Source organism: Lucilia sericata, unplaced genomic scaffold (assembly GCF_015586225.1).
Source record: "Lucilia sericata isolate MDLA Ls3-8-SP2 unplaced genomic scaffold, ASM1558622v1 Contig000843F_arrow, whole genome shotgun sequence".
NCBI classification, from domain to species: Eukaryota; Metazoa; Arthropoda; class Insecta; order Diptera; family Calliphoridae; genus Lucilia; species Lucilia sericata.
The window spans coordinates 59,123-84,669 of NW_023994835.1; the positions used below are offsets into that span (position 1 = coordinate 59,123).

The following is a 25,547-nucleotide window of genomic DNA, read 5'->3' on the forward strand; positions in this document are numbered from 1 at the left end:
AGAATTTTTTATTCATCCCTGCATAATTTCTCATACAACTTTTGAGTTTGCTCTGTTTTGTTGTTATAAACAATATATTTGCTTCCAAAATCCTACTTTTTATTTAAAATCGTTGAAAAATTAAAAACTAAACGTAGTTGCAAACTTAGCCGGCTTACAGTCGATTTTAAGCCGCCGCCGACATATTTAGTGTCAGTCGCCGCCGCCGTTAATATTTGTCGGCGCAGGGCTCTGGCCACTATTCATAATTTTTACGCCATTTTTATTCTTGAAGAAAAATTTTTCCATACAGCATTGCAGACTGAAAAATTATCAGAAATTTATTGAATTTTTGGAAATAAATTGCAAGCTAAAAAGCTGTGTAATAATTAAACAATATTCTTAATAATAAAGGCAATTAATAAAAGTGTTTAAAAGACAATTTAACAAAATGTCTGACTCAGGCAAAAAATTAAATGAATTACGTGTGTGTGACCTTAAGGAAGAATTAGAAAAAAGAAAATTAGACACAATTGGACCAAAGTCTATTCTAATGGAACGATTGGAAAAGGTAATTTAACGAAGTTTTTTATTTATCCCTTATAAGTTAATTGAAAATTTTGCGTTCAGGCCATAAAAGGTGAAGGCTTAGATCCGGCTAAACATTTATTTACATTAGGCAAAGGTACTCCGGCAAAAAAGCCTGCCACTCCTAAAACTAGTACGACAGAAGATAAAAATACTAAAAATAAAACAGAACCTAAAGAGGAACCCGTAGAAGATATTCAGATAAAGGAAGAACCCGCAGATGAAGAAGAAGAATCTCAAAAAGATGAACATTATGGTCATGACGATGATGATGAAGTCGATCAGGTCGGCGATGTTGATGATGAATGCGTCATAGTAAATGACATAGAGGATACTGAAGATGATATTGATCATGAAGAAGCTCATGAGGAAGAAGATGGAGCCAATAATGAACATAATGAAACGGATGATTTATTAAACAATGAAGATGAAACTAATGGTGATGCTGGTAATAATGATAATGAAGAAGGTATTAATTTAACAATTGGTGAGGATGAACAGCAGTTATTGCATGATGAGGCTCCTGATGATAAAGAGAAAACTGGTAAGTTTTGAAATGCTTATTTATATTTGTTAATTTTTTCTTATACCACATGTTTTCATAGAATATCAGTTTGAAAACATACCCTATTTTTTTATACAGTATACAGCCAGATAACGTTTTATTTGATAGCAGAGCATTATCTGTCGTGTTCTCTAAAACTTGTTACTAAATCTCTCCCTACAAAACGAATAACAATTCAAATTACAAATTACTCAAAAATTATTAACAAATACTATATCGAAACTGATCAGAAGAATCATTTTAAAAAATAGGATACCATTTTCTTCCAACAAATGTATCGTTAATGGTTACATAATAAGTGCAAATATAGTGAAGAGGAATGGTATAAACAAAAATCTCATAGCTTATTAGTAGTTGTCCTGTCCTTAGTTAGGGCTCTGTTAAAAAATCTTCCATCTTTTCCATATTTCTTCAAAATGTCTAGATATATCGCTTCATCCTCTGATTTGAACTTAAGTATTATACAGAAAAAAAAGGAGCTCAGATATTTTATTATGTATAAAGCTCTTGATTAACAAACTTGCTGCTAACTTTTTTTGTGTAAATTCCTAGCTTCTCATCAAAAAGACAAGGGATCCTCAAAGGATGGTAAATCAGAAAAATCAAGCAAGGATGATAAAAAATTCAGTCACAAAGATGATAAGGATAAAAAGAAAGATGATAAATCTAGCGATAAAAAAGAGGAGTAAGTTTAAAGAAAATAAATTTTAGCCAAAAAAATCTTTAATAAAAATATTTAATATTCTTTTCAGCGATAAATCTAAATCCAAAGATGATAAAGGTAACTTTTAAATACAAAGTTGAAAGGAAATTTAAGAAAAATTTAGAATATTTCTTTAAACTTGTTAGAGTATGTATATATGAACTTTATTTAAGTAAATAACAAGAAGTGACAGTGTTTGATAAGCAGGTTAAGCAAAAGAAGAGAAAAAGAAAAGATAAACGAAAATATTTATTTGCAAGAAAGTGTGAATTTATGTGATACAACGAACAACTTGCTGGAAAAAAATATGATGATCGTCTTTCTAATAGAGCAAAACAACGAAATACGTAAACTGTAAGTAAGGTCTATGGCGAGGAGGAGTTAAAATATCCTAGAATGTTTAATAATATAGATAATGGTGGATATTAAAACATGAAAAGCTGCTAATTCATCAAAAATCCTGCAACGATACACCAAAATTATTAGGAAATCATATAGATAACAAATAGATAAGTGCTAATATCACTTTGCTAATTAATGGTTGTGGAAGATCTCTTGGCGTAGAATTGCTAGGGGCACTTTTAGGATAAGTTGAAAGTTTTGCTGAAGACGATAATAAAAATTTTGTCTTCAAAATTCTGGAGTGCTGTGGTTTTAAGAATATTATAAAGGACATTGGAAATACTTGTTACAGAAATCTGCTGTTATTTACTTATTGAGAGTTTATAAAAAAAGTGATAAAGAAGTCATGAAATATGTATAACCTTTAACACGTTGACGCTTACTCAATAAATGATAAACGAATACCGTCCGAATATAAACTCTAATCCAAACTATAATGAAACTATATTATTTTATTGATAAAATAATGACGAAGGATTAAAAAAACGTTTATTATCCTGCGATAGTGACATCAATATTTAAGAAATAACACAATATGACGGCAATAGACATCATTTTTGAATCTACAAGCTTCTATGCTTGAAGTCTATGTACATCAGCGTGTTAATAAAACTTGAATGCTTATTAATATCTTCAGCATCATTATAATTCTAATGTCAACCTATCGAAGCATAAAGTATCTGTCATAAGAGTCGACTCGAATTGGAGATATTCTTAAGTTTAATGAAAGTCGTGATATTGGTTCAATAAAGGTCAAATTGTTCTACTTTGTTTTCATCTTTAACAAATCTTCAATCAGCTGCCGTTTGCTTAGTGGCAAAAGAACTTCGAAAAAATATAGAATAATCAATTCTGGAGTTATTAAGAAATACGCCTTGGAATTATAAAAACAACAGACTTTTTGAAAGAAATCTTTGGGAAAATAGGAAATAGTATTAAAATAACAAATCCGAAACCCTTGAAAGGCAAGTGTTGATTTTATCGCCGATAATTATACAATTGTTTACTTCTTGGCGGGTACATCATCATTATAACTTATTTATCGATAAAAATATTTTCTTTACATGTTTGGCGTTACAACTTACAAGGTCTCTATTACCAATTGAAAATATATTTCCACAAATAAGGAAAAACAAAGAGAAAAAATTAATTTTGCAATACGATTTAAACAACTATTTTCAAAAACATAAGATACATGGATCCTCTAATTGGATTGACAATAATCTTAAAACTTGGAAACAAAAATATGTTGGAAATTACAAATCAATATGAGACACAAAATTAAGACGGAATAAGTTACGCCAAAAAGCAAGCTGCATACATTTTAAGGATCGTGTGGCATAACTTCTCACCTACAGTTGCAGTATATTGCTGAAATGATCAACTAACAATCCTCATATTTAATATTAAATTCACACTTTCTTGCATAGACAGACATTTTGTTTTAACAAACAAAATAAAACGAGTGTTTAGATTTAGTCTTAAAGTATTTGAAAACAAACACACATAATAATATACACACAAAAGAAAAGTGTTTCAGTAAAAGTGGCAGTTAAAGTGATAAAAAACCTAATTTAATTTATACCAAAAAAAAAAAATAGAAAAAAACAACAAATTTATATATAACTCAACCTTCTCTCTCTCTACTCTGTTATTATTTATATGGAAATTCCAGAAAAATCATCATCCAACAACAACGCTGCCACCAATACAAAATCATCCAGTGGTAAAACATCATCAACGTCATCATCGAACACATCTCGCAACTTGTGGGTATCCGGTTTGTCTTCATTGACACGAGCCAGTGATTTGAAAACGATTTTCTCGAAATATGGTAAAGTAATTGGAGCCAAGGTAGTGACGAATACACGTACACCCGGTACACGTTGTTATGGCTATGTTACCATGTCATCATCGAGTGATGCCAGTCGCTGTATTGATCATTTACATCGCACAGAATTACATGGACGTATTATATCTGTGGAGCGTACTAAAAATGAAATTGGTGGTAGTTCAACAAATTCTGCAAAGGATGGTGGTGTCAAAACTTCTGGTTCATCACGTTCAGAATCCAAAAAGAAGGATGATGAAAAGAAAACCTCTAGCAAGGATGGTGGCAAATCATCTCAGGATGATGGTAAACGTAAAAGTGATGCGGGTAAGAAAGATGAAAATGGTGGTGTTAAAAAAGATGACAGAGATAAAACTTCACGTACCAAAGACGATAAAGACAAGAAAGATGATGTCAAAGGTTCCAGTCGCAGTGATCGCGGCCGTTCTGATACTTCATCTCTAAAACGTCGTTCAGTACATCACAACAATAACAACAACGGTCGCCATCATGATCGCCAACGAGACCATCGTCAACGTGAACGAGAGCGTATACGTCAAAGAGAAATACTGTCGTATAAGAAAATACGCGAAGAACGAGAACGCCAGCGTATCCGTGAACGTGAGCGTGCAATGCGTGAGGAAGAAAGAATAAGTAGAGAACTAAGAGAGCGTCAACGCATCGAAGAACAACGTTTAGCTGAGGAGCGTAGAAAATTGAATTTGGAACGTGAACGTTTAGAACGTGAAAAAGCTGAGTTGCTGCGTTTGCAACGCGAACGCCAGAAGTTGGAGCGTGAGAAACTTGAATTGGAACGTCTAGAAATTAAACGCCAACAAATGAAGTATGCTAAGTTGTTTACAAAAGTCAAATCCAAATTAAACTACTATAACACGCGTAAAGTGCACACTACATTATTTTTCCATGAAGTATTACCTAGATTTAAGCAATGATTCATATATATTTTTTTCTAAAAAACAATCATTCCAAATTTTTTCCAATAACCGTGAGTTATTCATCAAATCTCTACGCAGTAACAAATGATATTTAATTGTTTTTTCTCGAAGAAAACATTGATGTCTCTTACTCTCCCTTCAAATATTTCATTCCAAAATTCCCCCAAAACAAATCCTCGTTGGTTTTTGACGAGTTGTAAAAAGTTGCTTTTAATGCGTGTGTTTTTCGTAATAGTACCCCTTTAGAAAAATGAAAATGATAAGCTGATTGCAAATTTTAGTTTGTGGGGTTCTTAGTTAGACTTTTGGTCTGGCAAAATCATTTACTAATATTGATTTTATTTTTCTCTTCTTCCACATTTTCTTTGTGCATCTTGTTTGTTTTGCTGCATTCTGCTGTCACACTTTAAAGAATTATGGAGACTCGTGATGATCCTCTTAAACGTCTAAACAAGCGTGGTGGTGATGATCGTTATAGTGATGACCGTAAACGTACATCAGCTTCCGATCGTTATGATGCTCCTCCTCCACCAAGATTTGATGCATCTTTGGCTCCTTCAAGAAGGTATTTACACATATAAAAACGCCCAAATTTTAGGGAATTCAATATGTCTTCTGTTATTTAGTGGTCACAAGCGAGATGATTATATCAGTACTTCATCCAGCAAACGTTTAGATGACTATAGTTCATCTTCCTCTAAGAGAATGGATTACAGCAGCAGTGGTGCAGGTGCTAAACGTTCAGCTATAGATGACTATGCAGCAGTACCTACCAAACGTAGTACAGACGATTATAGCAAACGTGGTTCTGATTATATGGCATCGTCCTCCTCCAAACGGGGCCTAGACGATTATAGTTCAGCCGGCAAATCATCACGCGACGACTACAAGCGTGAAGTTGAAATACGTCATATGCCTTCATCTAGCGTAGGTGTTGCGGGAGGCAGTTCTTATCATTCCAGTTCATCGTTGCATAAGAGCTCTAGTGGCAGCGGACGTTATGATGACCGTAATTCATCTCACAATTACAGACGCATGGATGATATGAGGTAAAGTGTATTGCGAAGTGTAGTTAATGTTACGTGCAATGTTTCACAAGTAAATGTTTATTACAGTAGCGGCAAACGTTATGACAGTTCTGCTAATTATGGCACCAGTTCAAGCAGCAATGCTGTTTGGGCCTCATCGTCGTCATCGCACATGGGTGGCGGCAGTAGTTCATCTATGAAATATTCCAGTAATGGTATGTCGTCAGGCCTTCACAATTCAGGCTCTGGCTGGCCAAAATCCAGTGCTGCAGATGATAACAGTTGGCGTACCATTCCCACATCACAGGATCGTTATGATCGCACCTATAATGAACGTTCTAGCGGTGGTTATCCCAGTGCCGGTGGTAGTGGTGGCATGTATAACAGCGGCAGCCGACCAGGACAAGATCGTTATGGTGGTCCTGTATCTTCACGCTATTAAAACCCTACCGATAAACACTGAACACAACGCCATTAAGTAAACGTTCAGAATGTGTTTTTTGTGTTTTCTTTTAGAATCCCTTTTGTACTTTCAAAAGAAATTTAAATTATTGTTTACTCAATTGTCTTTCTTTTTTTAATCTTATTTTATCCATGAATTTTTAGTTGCAACACAATTTGATATTACGGAAATGAGAAACAATGTTAAATTGTTTTTATACTTGTTTTTGTTTATCATAATTTTATTATTTGTATTAGTTATATATTTTTATTACAAGAAAGAAAGCTCCAAATCCTTTGATAACCTCAAAAACAATATTTTTCATACATGCTATCTGTATGTTCGTTTAATCTTAGGTTTTTAGATGTCCTTTAAACGTCTACTACGCATTATAAACATAAATAAAATCATTTTAAAAATAATATCACAAAGGTCTTGTTAATTGGGATTTTGTAAGGAAGTGCTATAAAAGATGCTCAATTTAAACTTGCGCCAAGAAAGTTTCTATATCGTAAACGCACGCTTGTACAGTTGTTTTAAAAGATTATTTTATTAAACTGAAGTACAAACTTAATTTCTATAAAAAAATGTCAAAATAAGACCCGAAACCTATTATATACACACATCCATGTCTTAGAGTAACCTATGACAAATCTTCAATAGATGCTATCAAGGGTGTTGTAGTATCTACCAATACTAAAACACTATGGGGTAGGGGGAAAATATCATTTACCACAACGTAAAAACCTTTTTCCAATTGTTCACGCGAGGAATATAGTCTGCAATATACAAATATACGATTAATATTGAAGTCTTATTCATTCAAAATATAAACAGTTTACCCTAATATATCCTGTGGATCCAATACCAATTCCGATTTATATACAGATGCTAAGAAATTTGTAAACGCTGCCGTATTATTACCCAATTCTAAATCCATTGGCTGTTGTTGTACCTTAAAACAAATAATACTTAATATTTCAAATATAGCACAAACGGAAATTCCAAAAATTACTTCAGTTTCATGAATATCTGTTGAACTGCCCTCTGCTATTTCGGGTATACCGTTACGTGTACCCCAAAATGTTATAACATGATTATCGGAACTAACTATACAACACTGATCATTACATTTGCATTTCTGAAAATAAATTTAAGAGATTTTTTGTTAACTTAATCATTTTTAGGAAACGTCCCCTAAGTATAGTACCTACCACAATATATCTATCTTTTATGGACTCCACCAATGATACAGATTCCAAGACATTATTACAATGTCCAACTCCTCGTTGACCAGAAGCATTTGAGCCCATTGTAAAAACATAACCACCTTCTACCAAAAATATTGAATGTGTCGAAGAAAAATTTGCTTCCAATATGGGATAAGGTAATTGTATTTTTTTCTGTTAACATTTAAAATATAATAAAGTAGTTTACATCAAGTAATACATATAATTCCTACATACCAATGCCATTATTTTCGATGATTTTTCAAAACCCAATTTATTGTAATCGTTACTACCACAAACATGCATTTCACCACTTTCGAAGAGTACCGCAGACGTATCTGGCCCACAGAAAATATGCTTAACTTTGGATTTAATATGAGAAATAAGTATTTTCTGGGGTGTTTTCCTAAAAATCACAAACAATTTAATTATAGGTGAGTAATTGTCTATGCTCATGCAAAAAAACTTACTGTTGCGTTTGTAGACTTCCTAGACCTAAAGCTCCCTGTACATTTGTACCCCATGTATAGATGCAGCCATCTGCACTTAATGCCAAAACATGTGTTGTCCCTGCTTTTATCTCCTTGATATGTATATCTTCTAATTTTTCTATTATCTTGGGACTATGATAGGTTTTATTATCATCATGACCCAAAGCATATTTGCTATTATCGCCACAGCTCAGTATGGAACCGGTTTGAGTTAGTAGTATTGTAAAACCCTCACCAGCACAGGCACTATTATGAGAATGAAAAAGTTTTGATATATTAAAATAAGAGTGAAAACTTTACTTTTTATCGAATTCAAAAGAGTTAGACCTCATGTAGTTTCGATTAAACGAAAGAGGACTAATCCCTAAGGAGACAATATACCAAAATATTATTCCTAATTACAATAAATATTCGGTATTCGAGTTGAAGGAAGTTGACTTTAAGTTTTATAATCTTTTACGAATCTCCTCTTTTGTATAATCTTTTCGTCTGTTGGTTGTTGGCACAATAGCGTCCACAAAAGAAGAGCACGATCAGAAATATTTGCTTCTAAAGTTCCCATAAAAACATCCCAACGAATGTGGTTTAAACTGTCACATATACGTTAATAATGGAGTAATCGTGATTAGTTTTATGTACCAATAAATATTATCAAATATGACGGAAATCGGGCCACATTTGATCCTATTCCTAATGTTTATAACTGGCTAATCAATATCAATAATTTTTCAATAAATTATTTAAAAAAAAATTATAGGTTTAAGATGAAATTTGACAAAACTGACTTGATCCTTAATATAAATCAATCTTTCAAATTCTGTAGATATCCGCGCATAAAAGGTATATTCCGAAAGTCAGCCTTTTTCTTATATTTATATCGATATTAGAGAATACAATTCATCATAAATCGAATCTAAATATATGTAACTATTTTGGTAATCAAATTCCGAAAGAATAGATCTAGGGTCACTTTCTGTTGGTTCACTTTCTGAACTTCTAGATACATCCAATATTATATTGGATATATGTATAAGATTCGTTTTATTTTACCTGACAATATGATAATTGCGTATACTTTCCATACGGCTGGGATAATGTTTCCATGCTTCCAAAGAACTTAAACCCAATTGTCCATGAGTACCTTCACCCCACGTATAAACGGAACCGTCTGTAATAATAAACATTTTCTGAGATTGAGCATTCTTCTAATACTTGAAAGGTATACAAGAAGCAAAGGAAACAATCTCCGATATTTTGAAAGAAGTAAAATTTGTTTAAATTATATCATCAAGTTTTCTTATTTCCTTTGTATAAAGTATATCAGATAAGGATGAATTAAGTCCAATTCAACATTTCTACATTTGATCATGAACAAAATGGAAATTGCTGCTTTTGCTTATATACCCAGCATTTATATAGAAGGTCGACTCCTCTACAGCAATTATCATAATGTAGAACTTACCATTATTCACCACTACGAAATGTGTTTCGCTAGTTGCCACACATAGGATGCAGGCTTTTGGAGGCAACTGTATGGGATTCATGCTAAAACTATTGCCAAACGATTTTAGTTGATATAACACAGATCTATAAAAAAAAAAAACAAATATATATTTTAAAGATTTAGATTGCAGATATCTCCTTTATACCTTTTTTCTACAGTTTCATTTGGTTGAGCTGTCTCAGCTTTCATTATTTCCTTAGTTTCAGTTTGTGCTGTAGCTAAATCGACTACAGTAGATCGGCGTGAACTATTTTCTGGTATTGCCACTTCATCATGTAACGATACAGCTTTCGAACTAGCTGTAGAATTTGCTGTTGAACTCATATCATCTTCATAAGAATATCTGGAGAATATAAAATTATTATTGTATATGATTTTTAGGTAAGTTTGCATTTATATACCCTTTATGTTTGCCCAGATTACGAAATATTAATGGTATCCAATATTCTAATATTTCTGAAGCTTTGGGCCGTCGAGCAGGATCCACCTGTAAAGAAAATTAAATCAATGTCGGGATTTACCAAAAGTATTTAGTAAGTAAGTATGTAGTAAGAATTAGTAAAAAATATTAAAAATCTGGGCATACCTGTAATAAATTGCTAAGTAAACTTTTTAATCCTGATGAATATCCTTTGGGTAATGGTGTATAGGCGGCCTTTAATATAATTAAATATTTATTTTTATTATGTTCAGAATTTGTCCATTGAAATTCAACTTACACTCATTATTTTACCAACAAGTTCCGAAAGATTTGTTGCCGCAAACGTTTTGCGTAGACAACACATTTCTCCCAATATACAGCCCAAAGCCCATATATCACTTTTATGATCGTATTCTTTACCTTCGCACTAAATTAAAGAAAATTAAGTTATGGTTTTATTTAAGGTTATATTACCTTGTTGCACTTACCATTTCGGGGCTAAAATAATACGGGGTTCCTAATACAGTTTGAGCATGAATTTTTGTGTTCATTATTTTCGATATTCCAAAGTCACCAATTTTCACAATACCTCGTTTATTTAAAAAGACATTGGCGGTTTTTAAGTCCCTTTTAAATAATAATAAGTAAAATGTATATAAATCTTGGTATATATAAAGATTAAGTCAAATTTTAATGAAATCTTTTTCGACTTAACAATTCCTACCTGTGCAAAATATTTTCTGAATGCATATAATTTATAGCACTGGATATTTGTTCAAATACTGCTATAACATAACGCTCTGGAAAGTAATCCCTCATTTTACGTTCGCCTATGATTTGAGCTAATGTGCCCCCATCTGCATACTCCATTTCAATTAATAAAGTATTATCTTTAATAAAACTTCCCAAATAACTAAAATTAAATCAAAACAAATATTGAATAGATCTTCTGAATATTTCAATGTGTTTAACCCTTCGACTACCTTATAATATTTGGATGATGTAATTTTGAAAATACTTCCACTTCATTCATGGCTAAATCTCTTTCCGATGGGGTTAAATCATTTAAATTTATCTGTTTAAATACAACCTGATGATTGTCAGTTTTACGCCGATACAGTACCGCAATACCGAAAGAGCCCTGACCCACCACTTTTATTTTCTCGTAATTACTTAATTCTGTACCCGCTATTCCCAATGATTTCTGAGTACTTTGGGCACTCTTCTCGGAACTAGCACCATTTATTATTATCACATCCGATTCGGCTGAATCTATAGTTTCTTCACGATTTTCTGTTAAATTATTGGCTGAATTTGATATAGAAAAAACGGTGGGCTTAAGAAAACCATTGAAAGTGGCGCGTTTTTTATTTTTTGTCGCTATTATAACCGAAGAAGAAGTACTGGATGTCGAGGAATCCGATACACGACCATTAAACATAGGTAATGAAGATGCTTTTGCTTTAATTTTTTGCATTTTTGTATTTTAAATTTAGTTTTTAGTTAAATGAATGTTTATTTAAAAAGTTCTATATCCTTATTGGTGTGCAAGGAGCGAAAAAATATTAACCACCATAAAGTTGTGGTCATTTTAATTGCCTTCTGGTTGCCTAGCAATGATGCAACTAGTGATTACAAACAATTTTTTTATAGACTTTACGGCGTTATTTTTTAATGATTAGCTAACAGTAGGTTTGTTGATATGGGTTCATTGACCTATGGCTACACGCGAAGAAATTATAATATAAGGAATACATTCTTTAACATAATAATAGGTACACGTCGGTTTTTAATATATATATGTGTTTTTTTTTTGGTACTCTAGTCTATAGTTTTGATAGTTTGGTCTTGACTTTGCATTGACTATAGTTTTAGTATAGTCTATATTATTATAGTTTGTTCTATACTTGGTTAATACTTTTGATTAGTCTATAACATTGACTATAGTCCAGTCTATAACCTTTACTACAGTTTCGTCTATAACTTTGACCATTGTCTAATCTAAAGGTTTGACTATAGTTTGCAGTCTTGATTATAATTTAGTCTATTGTCTTTACTATAGTTTAGTCTGTAGTCTTGACTATAGTTTAGTCTGTAGTTTTAACAATAGCTTAGACTGTAGTCTACTCTAGACTAGACTGCAGACTTGACTTGTCTGGTCTATAAATTTGACTAAAATCTAGTATATAATATAAAATATAGTCTTGGCTATAGTATTGTCTGTACTCTTGAATATAGTCCTGAATATCGTCTATAATATTAGCTGTAATCTGTAGTCTTGACTATTATGGTCCTGTCCATAGTCTTGACTACAGCTTATTCTATAATCTTGACTATAGTTTAGCTTATAATCTTGACAATAGTTTAGGCGGTAGTAGTCTTGACTATTAGTAGTTCGGACTATAGTCTATAGTCCTAGACTAGTATTTAGTCCAGTCTATATCCCTGGCTATAGCTTTAATTATTGTCTAGTCTGTTGTCTTGACAATAGCCTTAACTATTGTCTGGTCTGGCTATTGCCTAGTCTATAGTATTGACTATAGTCTTGAATATAGTCAAGTCTATATTTTTCAATATTGTCTAATCAATAGTCTTGACTATAGTTTAGCCTATAGTCATGAATATAGTAATGACTATAGTTTAGCCTATAGTCATGAATATAGTATTGACTATAGTATAGTGTATAATATTGACTATTGTCTAGTATGTAGTCTAACTATAATCTATATTATAGTCTTGTCTATTTCCTGCATTAAAGTATATGTCTAGTCTTGAATATATTCTAATAATTTAGCAGGTCCACCAAATATAATAAGACATTGAGTCTTGATTATTGTCTAATATATAGTATTGTCCATTGCCTAGTATATTGTCGAACTATAATCTAGTCTATAGTCTTGCCTATTTCCACCTAATATAAGACATCGAGAGGGTACAATAAAAATATTTTCAATAAGAAATAGTATAATACTAAAAGCACTGATTCGGTACTAAAGAAATTATGGGCCAAATTATATACTCGTACTTCTATGTTTACTAGGGTTATTACTAAAATTAGACCCTATCACTATTTTGTATCAAAAAAAAATTAAAATATTGTTTAGAGAAAATATCGAAAACTTTAAACGTCCTTTTTTATACTCTATGTGGAATGGACAGGGACGATATGAAATTTTCAAAAATTGTTATAAAGCTATACCCTAATGTTTACATTAAGCCACTATTTGGAATTTTGGAAAATGTTAAAAATTCTGTAGAATTTTGTTTAATTAATGATTAAAAAATATTATATTAAAAAAAAACTCAAGTATATTTCTTTTAATTATTGTATTTTATTGAAATCTTTTACAATTATATAGTATATATATTTTTTTTTTGTTATACATATTTTTAGAAAATTATCTATGTGACATATTTGTCATAGAATTAATAAAAATCTCACTTATGTATTTAAGATTATATAGAATTCATTATGTTAATATATTGATTTAATATGTTAATACCTCATTTATATTCTGCATGTATTAATATAAGTTTTAATGATAAAATTTTAATTGACCATATAAAATAATATGTCAAGAAAAGTTGATATTTACATTACTATACGAAATTACAAAAATAAAATAATCACATAAATAATTTAGCAAAATAAATTTAAATGCAGAGAAAAAATACATACATACAAATAAAACCAAAATTTTTTTCTTTTAAAATAGTGTACTTAGCATTTAAAGAAAACTAAATTATTTAGTATAATTCGATGGGTTTTGTTTATATTAGCAAAATATTTTGGTAAATTAAAAAGGATTTTTTATTGAAATCTATTTTAGTTATGGACTAAAGTTTCTTTTAGCAAAAATAAATATGCTTTGAATTGTTGAACCGGAAATTATTGCTATATTCTCGGATTTTATTTGCTATATTTTATATTTCTAAGTACATGGAATCAAGCTCTATTTTAGTAGATTTTTGCTTAAAAAATTTTTCTTATTTAAAACTTTTCTTTTTTTTAATTATAAAACTATGTGTTGTATATCTACAAAAATTTATATGCTGTGCAATTTTTCTGAGCGATTTTTAAAAAATATATTGAGTTGTTTTAATACCATTAAATTTATTAATTATGTACTTAAATTTCATAACTTTCAATTAAATCTAAAGCTAGGTACTTTGTTCAAAATTTCGTGAGGAATGATGTCAAACTACATATAAAATATGCATATAACATTGTTCTCAAATATGAACAGAGTACTACTAGGCTTAATTCGAAAAGAACTGCTATAATTCTGATAGGATTGTTAAGGGGAGAATATAGGAGAGTACTTACATACATATACTGCCATATTTTTCGATTTATCTAACAGAGTTAACAAATTTCGAAGGTGTTCTGACAGATCGCTAGTAAAAGTATAGTAATCTGAATTAAGTTTGAAGGCTTAAATGTATATCATTCCTAAAAATTTGGATAAATATAGAAATAACTTATAAAAATCGGTTTAAAATTATATTTCTATGTTAACATTTGCAGTTGGAAAAAATAAAGTCTAATTTTATATAAATGTATTAAAGTTTAGTTACAAAACAAATATTCATTCCCCGAATAAATATTTTGTCCCGATGCTATAGTATAGTTTTGAAACAGATAGTTTAATCTAGAACTATTATGTGAAAAGAAAATAGTCCGTAATAAAGCAAAAGAACTACGAAAAATTTATTGAAAGTAGTACAATAGTATAAAATTTTTGATTACAAGTCAAACATGGGTCTAAAAGGGTGTTGAAACTAAAATTAATTTTGAAACAAAAGGAGTGTTTCCTTTTTCTATGTATGATTGTTTATTTTGTTTTTAGTAATTTTGAAATCTTTTTTCTAATACTAATATTTAAACTTTTGTGGCATAAATTTAACTATTGTATAATATTATACAAGCTATTTAAACTTTTCGCTAAGTGTAATTATCGAAATTTTCACAAAATTATATTTAAATATATTTAAAACATAGTTTATGGAAAAAAACGGAATAAACAACTATGATAAAAAAAATGCATTATCTGTACGTTTAAGATTTAGATATTTTTGGTTTTTGCTAATTTTCATTATTTCATAATCGTATAATACATGTAACATGATAAAACTTGCTAACATAATATTTTTTTTCTTATTTTATTTTTGGACATAATTTTTATACGTCTAATTTCTGCAGGTGTATTATAAGTATTTGCTTAAAAAAATATTTGAAAGTTTATGTTACTCTTAATGCTTAATTTATTTAACAGGAACAGCGATTTGCTTCCGATAAACTGGCAAGACTAAAAGTACCCAAACCATTTGAACCAGGCGATTTCTTCTCTTGGGGTTTATCGTCATTATCGAAATTTTCGCCCTGAAATAATAAGTTTTAAAATATAAAATATAGTCATATGTTCCTTATGTTCTGATAAACGTACTCTTCTTTCTCTTTGTTCACGTATTTTGCGAGCTAATGATAGAAAAGCATCCTCTATATTGATATTATTTTTACAAGAAACCTCAAAGAAGGGCATATCAAAATTTTCGGCAATCTGAAAATTTCAAAAAAAAAAAAAAAGAAATCTTTAAAATTAGAAACAATACTTAAGACTCATTTCCTAACTCTTACCTTTTCCCCTCTCTCTTTATCCACCATTCTTTGTGTAGCCGAACATTCACATTTATTACCCGCCAAAACTTTTACTACATCCGGTGAAGCATTCTAAATTCAAAGAAAAATATCATTTATTTATATAAATTATATAATATTTAAAATATCTTAAACATTACCTCTTGTATATTTCTTAACCAATATGACAAATTATTATAACTTTCTAAATTGGTAACATCGTACATCAGTAAAATACCCATGGCGCCTCTATAGTAAGCTGTCGTTAAAGTGCGAAATCTTTCTTGGCCGGCTGTATCCCAAATTTGTAATTTTATAGGTACACCATCCAAATTAATAAGTTTTTGTTTAAAATCAATACCTGTCGGAAGAATTTAAATTATTAAAAAATATACCATTAAGAGCTAGAGATAAGGGAGCAGACACACAACTAGTTCCCACTCTATTCTTTACCTAGGAAATGTAATTATGTATGTTTACATGGAGCGAAGTCTATTATGAAAATCTAATTTTAATTGATAAATGAGGTCTTTCTTTTGAAATATAGTTTAAAAATCGGTTTAAAAATACACAATCTAATCGATATTTGATTAATATGTATACCACTTAGCCTAAACCTCTCATGCTGAGAATTTGATCTAAATCGGTAAACTCTAAGCCGTGTCCCATCGAGTTGAAAGTCTTAAAAATGTACCTAAAAGGAAAAATTAACTTTTACAGTTCTTCTTATAAATAAAAACTTGGTTGTTATTTGGACGTATGGTCCAAATTTTGATGAAATTTAATCAATATGTATATTTTTCGTTAAATTCATTATATTTAGATAAAAATATATTTGTTAATTTTTTGAAAATTTTTTTCAACTGATTCCAAGAAATTGTTTTGGAACTAGCATGCATTCCATTGAACTAGTGTTGTCTTGAAAACACTTTAGAAATATTTTCTAACTACAACAATGTTCTGAGGAACGGGTTTCAGAAGTAATGGCAGCATCACTACTTCCAAGGTTTTTGTTTAAGCATTCGAAATGGTTCTGTTTGCACTCGTTCTAGAACTAGTTTTATTAGAACAAGTTCAAACATTTTTCCTAGGATTTTTAAATTAGACAGGCCAACGATGATAAAACTTTTTAAATAATTTTCACCAATTCCAGTGTTATTTGGTGGTCTGATTCCGAATATGGAAAAAAAGTAACCCACCAATTTTCCACATTTTGATCTGTATACTTGTGTCCCAAATATAAAATTCTGTAGTATTACATAAGTTGCGAATAGTGGCCGTTTCTGCCTCTAGACTTATACTTTAAGTTATAGAAATGCATTTTGAAAAAAAAAAAAACTGTTGGTACCACGGCTCTGAAGGTTGTTACAAAAATGTTAGCACAAAATTTATCTTTTTGGATTTTAACATTAAATAATTGTAATATGTGAACAATTATCGTTCCAATAATATATAAAGCAAAGAAATTTTCCCGATCATTTAGTGTCACAAAGCACTTAACTGAGAAATATTCTAATCAACCCATGTCATTACATTAAACATATTCGAGTTTTTATCCACATTAGATGGGGTAAACGGTATAGTCATAAATGGAAAACCGTTCAGAAGGCCATTTCAAAACTCCAACAATTTCAAAACTTTTAACAATTAAGCAAATAGTAAAATTTTAATAACATCTCCATGTGATTTATGCAGAATAAAGAGAAGAATAAAATAGTGAAAAAATTCGATCGATATCTCTAACATATTAGCGGTATATGTTATTTTAATATTGAGGATTTCGGAGAAAACAATATTTTGGTAAAATTTTTGAAAATCGGTCTTCTTTATGCATTTTATATATGTACATATGTAAAACTTTTTCAGAATATAAAATTCAAGATAATAGGAAACATACATCTGAAATTTTAGTAAAATCGATCAATGTTAACCCATAAACTGTGAAGGTCACACTCAAGCTATGCAATATTGAGAAATTTTATTGAAACCATAGTGAAATATTATTTTCTTTTCAACCGTTTTAATTAAACTTAGGAAAAATATATAATGAAGACCCGTATTATTTCCTTAAACATAAATAGATACATTTTTATAATTATATAAAATGTCCGTAATATATGAACAAAATATTCGATGCCATTTTGCGATAAAATGGTGGGTAATAGAGAAAAACAGATATCAGATTCGGTTTCAGCAGCTAAAAATATATTAAAATCAGTCGAATGGGTTTCAAAAGTTTTCACAAACCTTCATTTCGTTGACCTATTCTTATATTCGAAATTGCTATTCTTAAATTTAATTAATTTTTTTTTCTCAATATAGAGTTAGAGCTCAGAATTTTAATTTGGTGTAAATCAGATTTCTTTATTTCATTTTCTTATTTCTCAATATTTAATTGGATTTCAGAAATTTCTTTTTTTTTTACTACATAAATTTAAATTTTTTCAATTTAAACTTTTGCTGTAATTTCATTTTAAAGATGCAATATTTTATGTACAATTTATTATTCTAAATCACCAAGGTATCGAATATAATATTGTAGGGTATACTTTTTTATTGTCCTTATAAATTGTTTATTCAATCTTCTTATTAACACACAAAAGTGTAATCACGAAATCCTACTCAACATATTATTTTCTTTTTGATGTTATATCGTATTACAACAATTTTGTATTTTTTTCTATATTTGATTGCGACATTATCCTTCAGTTCTACACAAACAAGATTTCTTGCCATTTTCTTATTTTAATTCTAATTAAATTTTATGTCCATAGCTCTAGATAAACACAATAAAATTGCAAGAAGATCCATAAAAACAGAATACAAATTAATTATTTATTTGCACAAATTCTCCTTGTACTCGTAGGATAAAAAGGACATTTGAAAACCTGAAAAGAGAACTGAATAAAATATAATAGGCTACTTACCTATGGTAGAGATGTATGTGTCATAGTATTTTTCATCACAATATCTGTGAACGATGCAAGTTTTACCGACATTGGAATCGCCCAGAACTAAAACTTTATAGGTGGCTACAAAATCCAGTGCCATTATTGTATTTAGTTGTTTTTGTGTCACTCAGAATTACACAAAAAAAAAAAAAATATAAAACGTTAATGTACGATAAGGATACCAAGGAAATATTAACTTTGTTTTTTTCTTTGCTACAAATACGTATTTAGGGCTTCAATAAATTTAAGGATATTTTTTGTATTTATTTAGTTTTTAATATTTAAGTCTTTTTTACTTTTATTTCATTAACTTTTCGTCTAAAGTTTTTATATTAATATATTCAATTAATATTTATTTATTTTTATTAAATTACAAAATTTTCAACTTGTTTTCTGCACCGCTTTTGCAAAAGTATGATTCAACTAAGATTTTTTTCTCTTACATTCGTTTATTGTCGCTTTTAGTGAAAAATCAATATCCTTTTTGACTATTGTCAAAAAAAAAAAAAAAAAAAAAACTAATAAAAAGGGAGGTTTTAAACAGATGTTGGTTGTTGTGTTGACTTTTGTCGCAGTTTTATTTTCTATATCCTTTTTGTTCCTGTATTCTTATTGTTCTTTTATATTGTGTATTGTATTTGTTATTTTTAGGGGTTTGTTTATATTTTATTCCCTTTTGACAACAAATTCTGCACCTGTAGAAAATTATAACGGTAAACATATGATATATGTATGTATGTGCATATAGTGTCAATTTTTAGTTGACTGGGTGGTAAACTCAAACCCAAAATTATATATAAATAATAAAACTAGAAATTTGTAGTAACTATTCATGGAATTCTAAACTAACCGATTTTGAATTAGAAAAAAAAAAAAAAACAAAATATTGCAAAAGCTGAAAAAATCTTTGCATTTAAGTGAAATTCGTATAGGGATCTTATGTGGGAGCTACAACCAATTATAAACCTATACGGAATAATTTCGCAGGGTAGTTTATATGTACACATTCACGTCGAATTTTATACCGATATCTGCATTCATTAATGAAATATGTGCATTTAAGTTATTTTCGGCTTAAGACTTTATATGGGAGCAATGACCAATTATGGAGCGATATAAATCTAATTAAATAATTTGATTAATGTTCCTATTATATACATATATGAAAAATTTTGTAGTGATATCAATATTTTTGTCGAAGTTATTAACGATAAATACATTTCCGAAAATATGTACCTTTGTATGGGAGCTATGGGAAATTTTGGATCGATTGTTTTGATTTTGAACATAGTTGTGCGAAAAAAAACAAAATTCAAACGTTAAAAATCTAAGAAAACTACATGAGAATTGGAAAAGAACGCAATTTTTTCGAGGTAGTCTGAAATTTTTACTCATAACTTTTTACGTTGTGAACCGATTTTCACTGTTTAGTGAATATTTTCGATGAATTTGATTTCCTTTGTTTAGTTTTAACGTGAGCGTTAGGCAGACAGACAGATTCTAAATTCAAAATCGATTTAGAAATTCATAAGGAGGGTCAGCAGATTTCAATTAAAAAACTATAAAAACAATTTTTCTAAAGAAAAACCGTTTCATAATTTGAATTTGAACGAACTGAAATTTTGACATTTTGGTAAATCGCAAAATCTGGCAGGCCTGCAAATGGAACAGATGATTTTCTGCTCTACGTTGTACATATTAGTGATGGTAAATTATATTTAAGAACTGTAGTACTAACCAGCATTAAAACATGTACTTTTTTGACTATGGCTGTATAAAATGAAAATCATTAACATAAATTTTTTAACATAGACTTTATATAGTTTGAATAAAATAAACCCTCAACAAGTGTATTAAGCATTTAAGAATGTAAGGGTAAATGTTTATTTGCTTTTTACGAACACACAATATAAATATATTAAGCCCAAAAACATATAATACAAAATATGCTCTAAAATAATTAATATATGACATGAGAACAATTATGGACCGATCCATGTTTTAGTTGGTAATACGATTTCTGTTGATTTATTAGATTTGTAATAATTTATATTATTAACTAAGGGAAATTCATTATATCTAATCTTTGTCTTTACCTCGGGATTCCAAGGGTTTTTAAAGATATTGTTCATAATATCAAGCATTATTTTCAATATTGTACTAAATGAGATATTCTAATTAGGGTTCTATAGTTGAAACGAAAAGTCGACTTTTCGACTTTTTGCATTTAGTTAAAAGTCGACTTTTCGACCTTTCGACTTTTTCCATTTTATGAAAAGTCGATTTTTCGACTTTTCGACCTTTTTCATTTATTTAAAAGTCGACTTTTAGACTCTTCGACTTAGTATTTTATAAATGGTCGACTTTTCGACTTTTTCCGACTTTTCGACTTTTTTCGACTTTTTCCGACTTTTTTCGACTTTTCGACTTTTTTCGACTTTTTCCGACTTTTTGATTTTTTACGACTTTTTGACTATTTTCGATTTATTTCGACTTTTTTCGACTATTTTTTTTACTTTTTTCGAGTTTTTCCTACTATTTTAGAGTTTTTGACCTCTTTTCCACTTTTTTAAAATTTTCGACTTTTTTCGACTTTTTCCGACTTTTCGACTTTTTTCGGCTTTTCGACTTTCTTTGACTTTTTTCAACTTATCGACTTTTTTCGACTTTTCAACTTTTTTCGACTTTCCGATTTTTGACTTTTCGACTTTTTTCGACTTTTATTTACAAAGTCGACTTTTATTTACAAAGTCGACTTTTCGACTTTTTTCATAGACGATAGTCGAGTTATCGACTTTTTTGGAACAAAATAGTCGACTTCGACTTTTCGACTTTTTTCGACAAAAAGTCGATTGTTCGATTATTCGAAAGTCGATTTATAGAACCCTAATTCTAATACAATTTGTACTTTTAAGTATCGATTGTACCTTTAAAAGTCCAATTGTAGCAACTGTGCCAGCCCTGATACACACATCGATAGTAGTGGTGGTTGAGTATTTTGTTTTGTATATTTTCGGCATTAATTTCACTGAAAAGTATATTTATTAGTGAAATATTATTAAAAAATAAAAGTAAGATTCTAAACAATTTGGTGAACATTTTGCAAAATCTAAATATTTTAAGTTTGAATTTTGATTTTATTACAAAAACAATAAGATCTTTCCTTCATATCACAGTGTATGTTTTTTTCAATATTTTCATGCTGCCTGGATTTTTATCTTATACTTTTCTTGATTTGGAAATTTTTTCTGCGGTTAATCATTAAACGAAATGCAAAAACATTTTAAATAATGTCTAATTCTGACTACATAGCCTTAGCTTTAAAAGCCGAAGAAGAGGAGAGGAATTCAACACACAACACACGACTTTGTTGCTGTGAATATTTGGATCAGCAGCAACAAAGAAATCATATATTGGCCTGCTGCTGTAATTGTCAGGACTTTGATTTAGTGTTTACTAGTTTTATAACTTGCCAACGGGTGAATAAGCAGAATAAACAAAACATGCTGTTAACATTCCAGGATAGGTTGCGTATACCATGGCGCGGTGGTGCCAAACGTATTTCCATGGAAGCAGTTATACCGGGTGTGATATATCCATTGGTTATCGGTTTGGCTGCGTTGAATGAGATAACATCGTACATTATGTTGGGTGCTTGTGTAGTTTTCTTGGCCTATGCCCATCATTTTGTAAAACGCAATCATGTTAAGACAAAATTCTTTTTTATGTGGATGATCTGGTCTGTGGTGTATTTGGTCATGGGTCTAGAGTTTGCTCTGCCGCTGCTGGAACTCTTGCCAGAGGAAAATTTCATACTGGTGGTAATGGCTTGCATAACGGTCTACTTGATGTATTTGACACGTAAAAACTCTACAGCTTGTCATGATTTACCATCGCGGTCTAATGAAGATGACCTAGCCGATATTTCAGAAGCCACCGCCGCCGAGGAAGAAGAGGAAGCTGCTGCCCATACAGCCCTCTTAATAGATAACGATTCTCCTCGTAAGTCTTTACACAACCGTGGCACACATCAGCATCAAACAAATATGTGTCACGTATGCCGTAAATATGTCTCGGCCCGCACTATACATTGTCATGTTTGCAACGCTTGCATAATGCTGCACAGTCATCACAGCTATTGGTTGGACTGTTGCATTGGCCAATATAATCTGCGTTACTATACGGCCAGCATGATTATGGGCGTTTTAACACTGGTATTTGGTGTCAATCTAACCCTTACTGCTATTTGTCATCCGCTACTAATTGGACGTATTTGGAATATACCCATTACATTGCCCGATGATTGCAGTGAAGTTTTCGATGAGTATACCTTGGGAATATGTTATGTTTTATCTATATATGCCATTATTATATTGACTTATCAATTATTTTCCTTACTCTTTCAAATAATCAAATGTACACGAGATCCGGTACATTTTATATTTGGCGATATGTCTCAGCCGTTTTCTAAAATTTATAAAAAATTAAGTACATAAATGAATGGTGGTATTGCAGGTCAACAAAATTTATTTAAATGGACTAATATCTAATAGGATTTATGTAACATTTTTTAAGAAGTCTTGATTTAATTAAAAAAATTTCACAAATATGGACTGAAATAATATTTGTTTGATAAACGGTTCCAACAAGAGCCCAGTGCTTCGTTTCTGTAACTCTCGCATCGAGAAGTTTCTCGCATGAAACAGTGAAATTGAAGAAAAAACTATGTGAATTGAAACAAAATATCATTTCTCACATGCAAGTGTTTCTGTAAGAAAATTTTGTGAGAACTATCTGTCATTTATGTTTTTTGACTTAAGTTATTGGAAATTTGTGAGTAAAAGTGTTTCTGTAAGAAAATTTTGTGAGAAGTTTCTCACATGAACTGTCAAAAAAACTCACATTTTAAAACGGTGCGGAAAGGAAATTTTTAAGTAAATAAAATTTAATTTAAACATGAATTATATGAAACAATGAAAAAGTAATGTTATATTTATAATTATTTAAGATTAAAATAAATATTGTTCACTTATTTTTAGAAAATAGGAGGAATTTCGGATATACAGAAGCAAATGCTAAAAAAGTACATGGACATAAACTTAGAATTTGCCAAGGGCAAATTTAGTGGGATAATTTTTCGAACAATTTTCATTTAATTTCTATATTTTTTTGTTTATTTATTCTTCGTTTATAAATTTGTTCGGCAATTTTTGTTTTCTTCTTTTAATTTTTATGTTTTTGACAGCTGTTTTATTGGAAATTTCCAATAAAAACGTAATTCGTGCAGCCTCTTCTCACTTTAAGTTACAGAAACACTTTTTACTCACAAATCGAGAAACGATGGAATTTTTTGTTTCACACTTCTCGATGTGAGAATTTCTCACTCAAAGTTACAGAAACGGGGAACAGGTTTTAAGAATTTTTTTAAAATGGAGTAGGGTATCCTAAAATCTAACTTGGTCAATTGTAATTTTTATCTAATTCTTTGTAAATTCTTGTTTAATAACAATTTTGTTATTGAAATCTGTTAGAAATCAATCCAAAAATAAATTTTTGTTGAATAGACGTATTGTGTTAAGCGTTAATTAAACTTTCGCTCTAAATGTTCCGTAGTATTTAATGGCTTAATGAAGTAGTATTTATTTAGATATAAAATACATTTTTTGTTTGTTTTATTTTTGGTATATGCACAAGTTTTTTATATATGTATATGAATATCTGTGGTCTCAAGCAAGACTAATCGTCTTAAGAAAATAATACATGGAAACACAAATTTATTAAACAACAAAATTTTTCTGAAAAAGTAATCGATGTAAATCTAAATAATTATCCGATCCTAAAAAAAGAATGTATCCCAGGCATGGCATTTGTCAAACTGCAGGGTAATTTCAATTATTGATTAGACCTTGCTTGTGACCTTAGATATAGTTAAAATAATCCTAATAGGATCTATTTATTAATATTATAAGTATAAGAATAAAACGATGGTCATAATGCAGATAAATCTATTACTAACTTTTTCTAAAGAAGAAAAATGTTTAAAGGATTTTTTGTTTAAACAAAAAACTTAAATGTTTCATAAAAACTTGATACTATTGTAAAAATTTTTAGAGCAAATTGGGAACTACTTAAATAAACCCTTATTTTATTTAAATAACAATCTTATATCTGTTTATGTCCATAGATTCTACATTTAAGATAGATTATTGCGTAAAATTTTACAAACTTAAAAAACATTAAACTAATTGTAAAGATGACAATTTGGAGAAAATGTATTACTATAGTAATGGAAACATTAAACATTTTAAGATTTTTTTTTAATAAGCTATAACATTAAAAAGTTTAAATTTAGTTTGGTATTAAGAATGCATATTACAACCTTCAAATTCTTCAATCAAAAAAATATAAAACTAGTCAAGTGTGCGCATAAATATAAGTTTCTTTTCTATAATATTAAATTTTATTAAAACTGTAGCAAAGCTAAATTTATTTAATTCATAACAATTAGTAATACCAAAGAAATGCTTATATAATTTGTTGTATTTAAAAAAACAAAAGACATTATTTATAGTGTTGGTTTAGAAATAATATGCAAAACAAATAATTGTCTTAACCCAATAAACCAAAGAACGATATGATAGCGAAAACGGTATTGCTTTTAAAGGGCGATTATGATATCATATTTCATTATTTAAAACGATATTATTATAATATCGTTTTATATTATTTTGTTTCCAATAAAAAAATTAAGAAAATACAAACATTTGAAAAAAACTTCAAACATAAAAATAATTTCAATAAAAATTTTCGAACATAAGA

The 25,547-nt window shown here is 29.7% G+C and overlaps 4 protein-coding genes across 6 annotated transcripts; 2 read left to right on the plus strand and 2 right to left on the minus strand.

The window, feature by feature from the left end:
• Positions 1-239: 239 nt before the first annotated feature.
• Positions 240-6,610, plus strand: LOC119608501 (SAFB-like transcription modulator). The gene is made up of 8 exons (XM_037962948.1): positions 240-550; positions 610-1,111; positions 1,685-1,817; positions 1,885-1,913; positions 3,913-4,912; positions 5,437-5,589; positions 5,651-6,073; positions 6,140-6,610. Exons 1-8 carry the CDS (start codon positions 431-433, stop codon positions 6,492-6,494), a joined length of 2,715 nt encoding a protein of 904 aa, XP_037818876.1. The 5' UTR covers positions 240-430; the 3' UTR covers positions 6,495-6,610.
• A 527-nt stretch (positions 6,611-7,137) lies between these two features.
• Positions 7,138-11,616, minus strand: LOC119608502 (serine/threonine-protein kinase Nek8). Its single transcript, XM_037962949.1, has 15 exons — positions 11,123-11,616; positions 10,864-11,052; positions 10,628-10,766; positions 10,438-10,566; positions 10,305-10,373; positions 10,120-10,205; positions 9,864-10,061; positions 9,677-9,801; positions 9,265-9,382; positions 8,194-8,460; positions 7,961-8,129; positions 7,709-7,897; positions 7,510-7,635; positions 7,337-7,449; positions 7,138-7,273 (listed from the first exon to the last, which is right to left on the minus strand). The coding sequence occupies exons 1-15, from the start codon at positions 11,614-11,616 to the stop codon at positions 7,138-7,140; spliced, it is 2,547 nt and encodes an 848-aa protein (XP_037818877.1).
• A 1,912-nt stretch (positions 11,617-13,528) lies between these two features.
• Positions 13,529-19,159, minus strand: LOC119608499 (ras-related protein Rab-13). Of its 2 annotated transcripts, none has more exons than XM_037962945.1 (5): positions 18,275-18,290; positions 15,939-16,138; positions 15,778-15,870; positions 15,587-15,700; positions 13,529-15,522 (listed from the first exon to the last, which is right to left on the minus strand). In XM_037962945.1, the coding sequence occupies exons 2-5, from the start codon at positions 16,017-16,019 to the stop codon at positions 15,409-15,411; spliced, it is 402 nt and encodes a 133-aa protein (XP_037818873.1). In that variant the 5' UTR covers positions 16,020-16,138; positions 18,275-18,290; the 3' UTR covers positions 13,529-15,408. The 2 variants fall into 2 exon arrangements, with proteins under 2 accessions (XP_037818873.1, XP_037818872.1); XM_037962944.1 differs by lacking the exon at positions 18,275-18,290 and adding an exon at positions 18,705-19,159 and having other exon boundaries at positions 13,530-15,522.
• Positions 19,160-21,665: 2,506 nt separating this feature from the next.
• Positions 21,666-23,452, plus strand: LOC119608497 (palmitoyltransferase ZDHHC23-B). 2 transcript variants are annotated; one of them, XM_037962943.1, is made up of 2 exons: positions 21,666-21,799; positions 22,041-23,452. In XM_037962943.1, exon 2 carries the CDS (start codon positions 22,232-22,234, stop codon positions 23,222-23,224), a length of 993 nt encoding a protein of 330 aa, XP_037818871.1. In that variant the 5' UTR covers positions 21,666-21,799; positions 22,041-22,231; the 3' UTR covers positions 23,225-23,452. The 2 variants fall into 2 exon arrangements, with proteins under 2 accessions (XP_037818871.1, XP_037818870.1); XM_037962942.1 differs by having other exon boundaries at positions 21,690-21,799; positions 21,905-23,452.
• The last annotated feature ends 2,095 nt before the right edge of the window (positions 23,453-25,547 follow it).

Excerpts from the sequence above, each read along its gene's own strand:
- LOC119608497 (XM_037962942.1), top strand. The coding sequence starts at position 22,019 with ATGTCTAATTCTGACTACATAGCCTTAGCTTTAAAAGCCGAAGAAGAG.
- LOC119608501 (XM_037962948.1), top strand. The coding sequence starts at position 431 with ATGTCTGACTCAGGCAAAAAATTAAATGAATTACGTGTGTGTGACCTT. Across the intron at positions 551-609 it reads TAATGGAACGATTGGAAAAG|GCCATAAAAGGTGAAGGCTT; the intron begins GTAATTTAACGA and ends TTTTGCGTTCAG. Across the intron at positions 6,074-6,139 it reads AGACGCATGGATGATATGAG|TAGCGGCAAACGTTATGACA; the intron begins GTAAAGTGTATT and ends TGTTTATTACAG.
- LOC119608502 (XM_037962949.1), bottom strand. The coding sequence starts at position 11,616 with ATGCAAAAAATTAAAGCAAAAGCATCTTCATTACCTATGTTTAATGGT. Across the intron at positions 10,567-10,627 it reads ATTATTTTAGCCCCGAAATG|TGCGAAGGTAAAGAATACGA; the intron begins GTAAGTGCAACA and ends TCTTTAATTTAG. Across the intron at positions 10,206-10,304 it reads TACTTAGCAATTTATTACAG|GTGGATCCTGCTCGACGGCC; the intron begins GTATGCCCAGAT and ends TTTTCTTTACAG.
- LOC119608499 (XM_037962944.1), bottom strand. The coding sequence starts at position 18,828 with ATGGCACTGGATTTTGTAGCCACCTATAAAGTTTTAGTTCTGGGCGAT. Across the intron at positions 15,871-15,938 it reads GGTTAAGAAATATACAAGAG|AATGCTTCACCGGATGTAGT; the intron begins GTAATGTTTAAG and ends CTTTGAATTTAG. Across the intron at positions 15,523-15,586 it reads GTGAACAAAGAGAAAGAAGA|GGCGAAAATTTCGATAATGA; the intron begins GTACGTTTATCA and ends TTATTATTTCAG.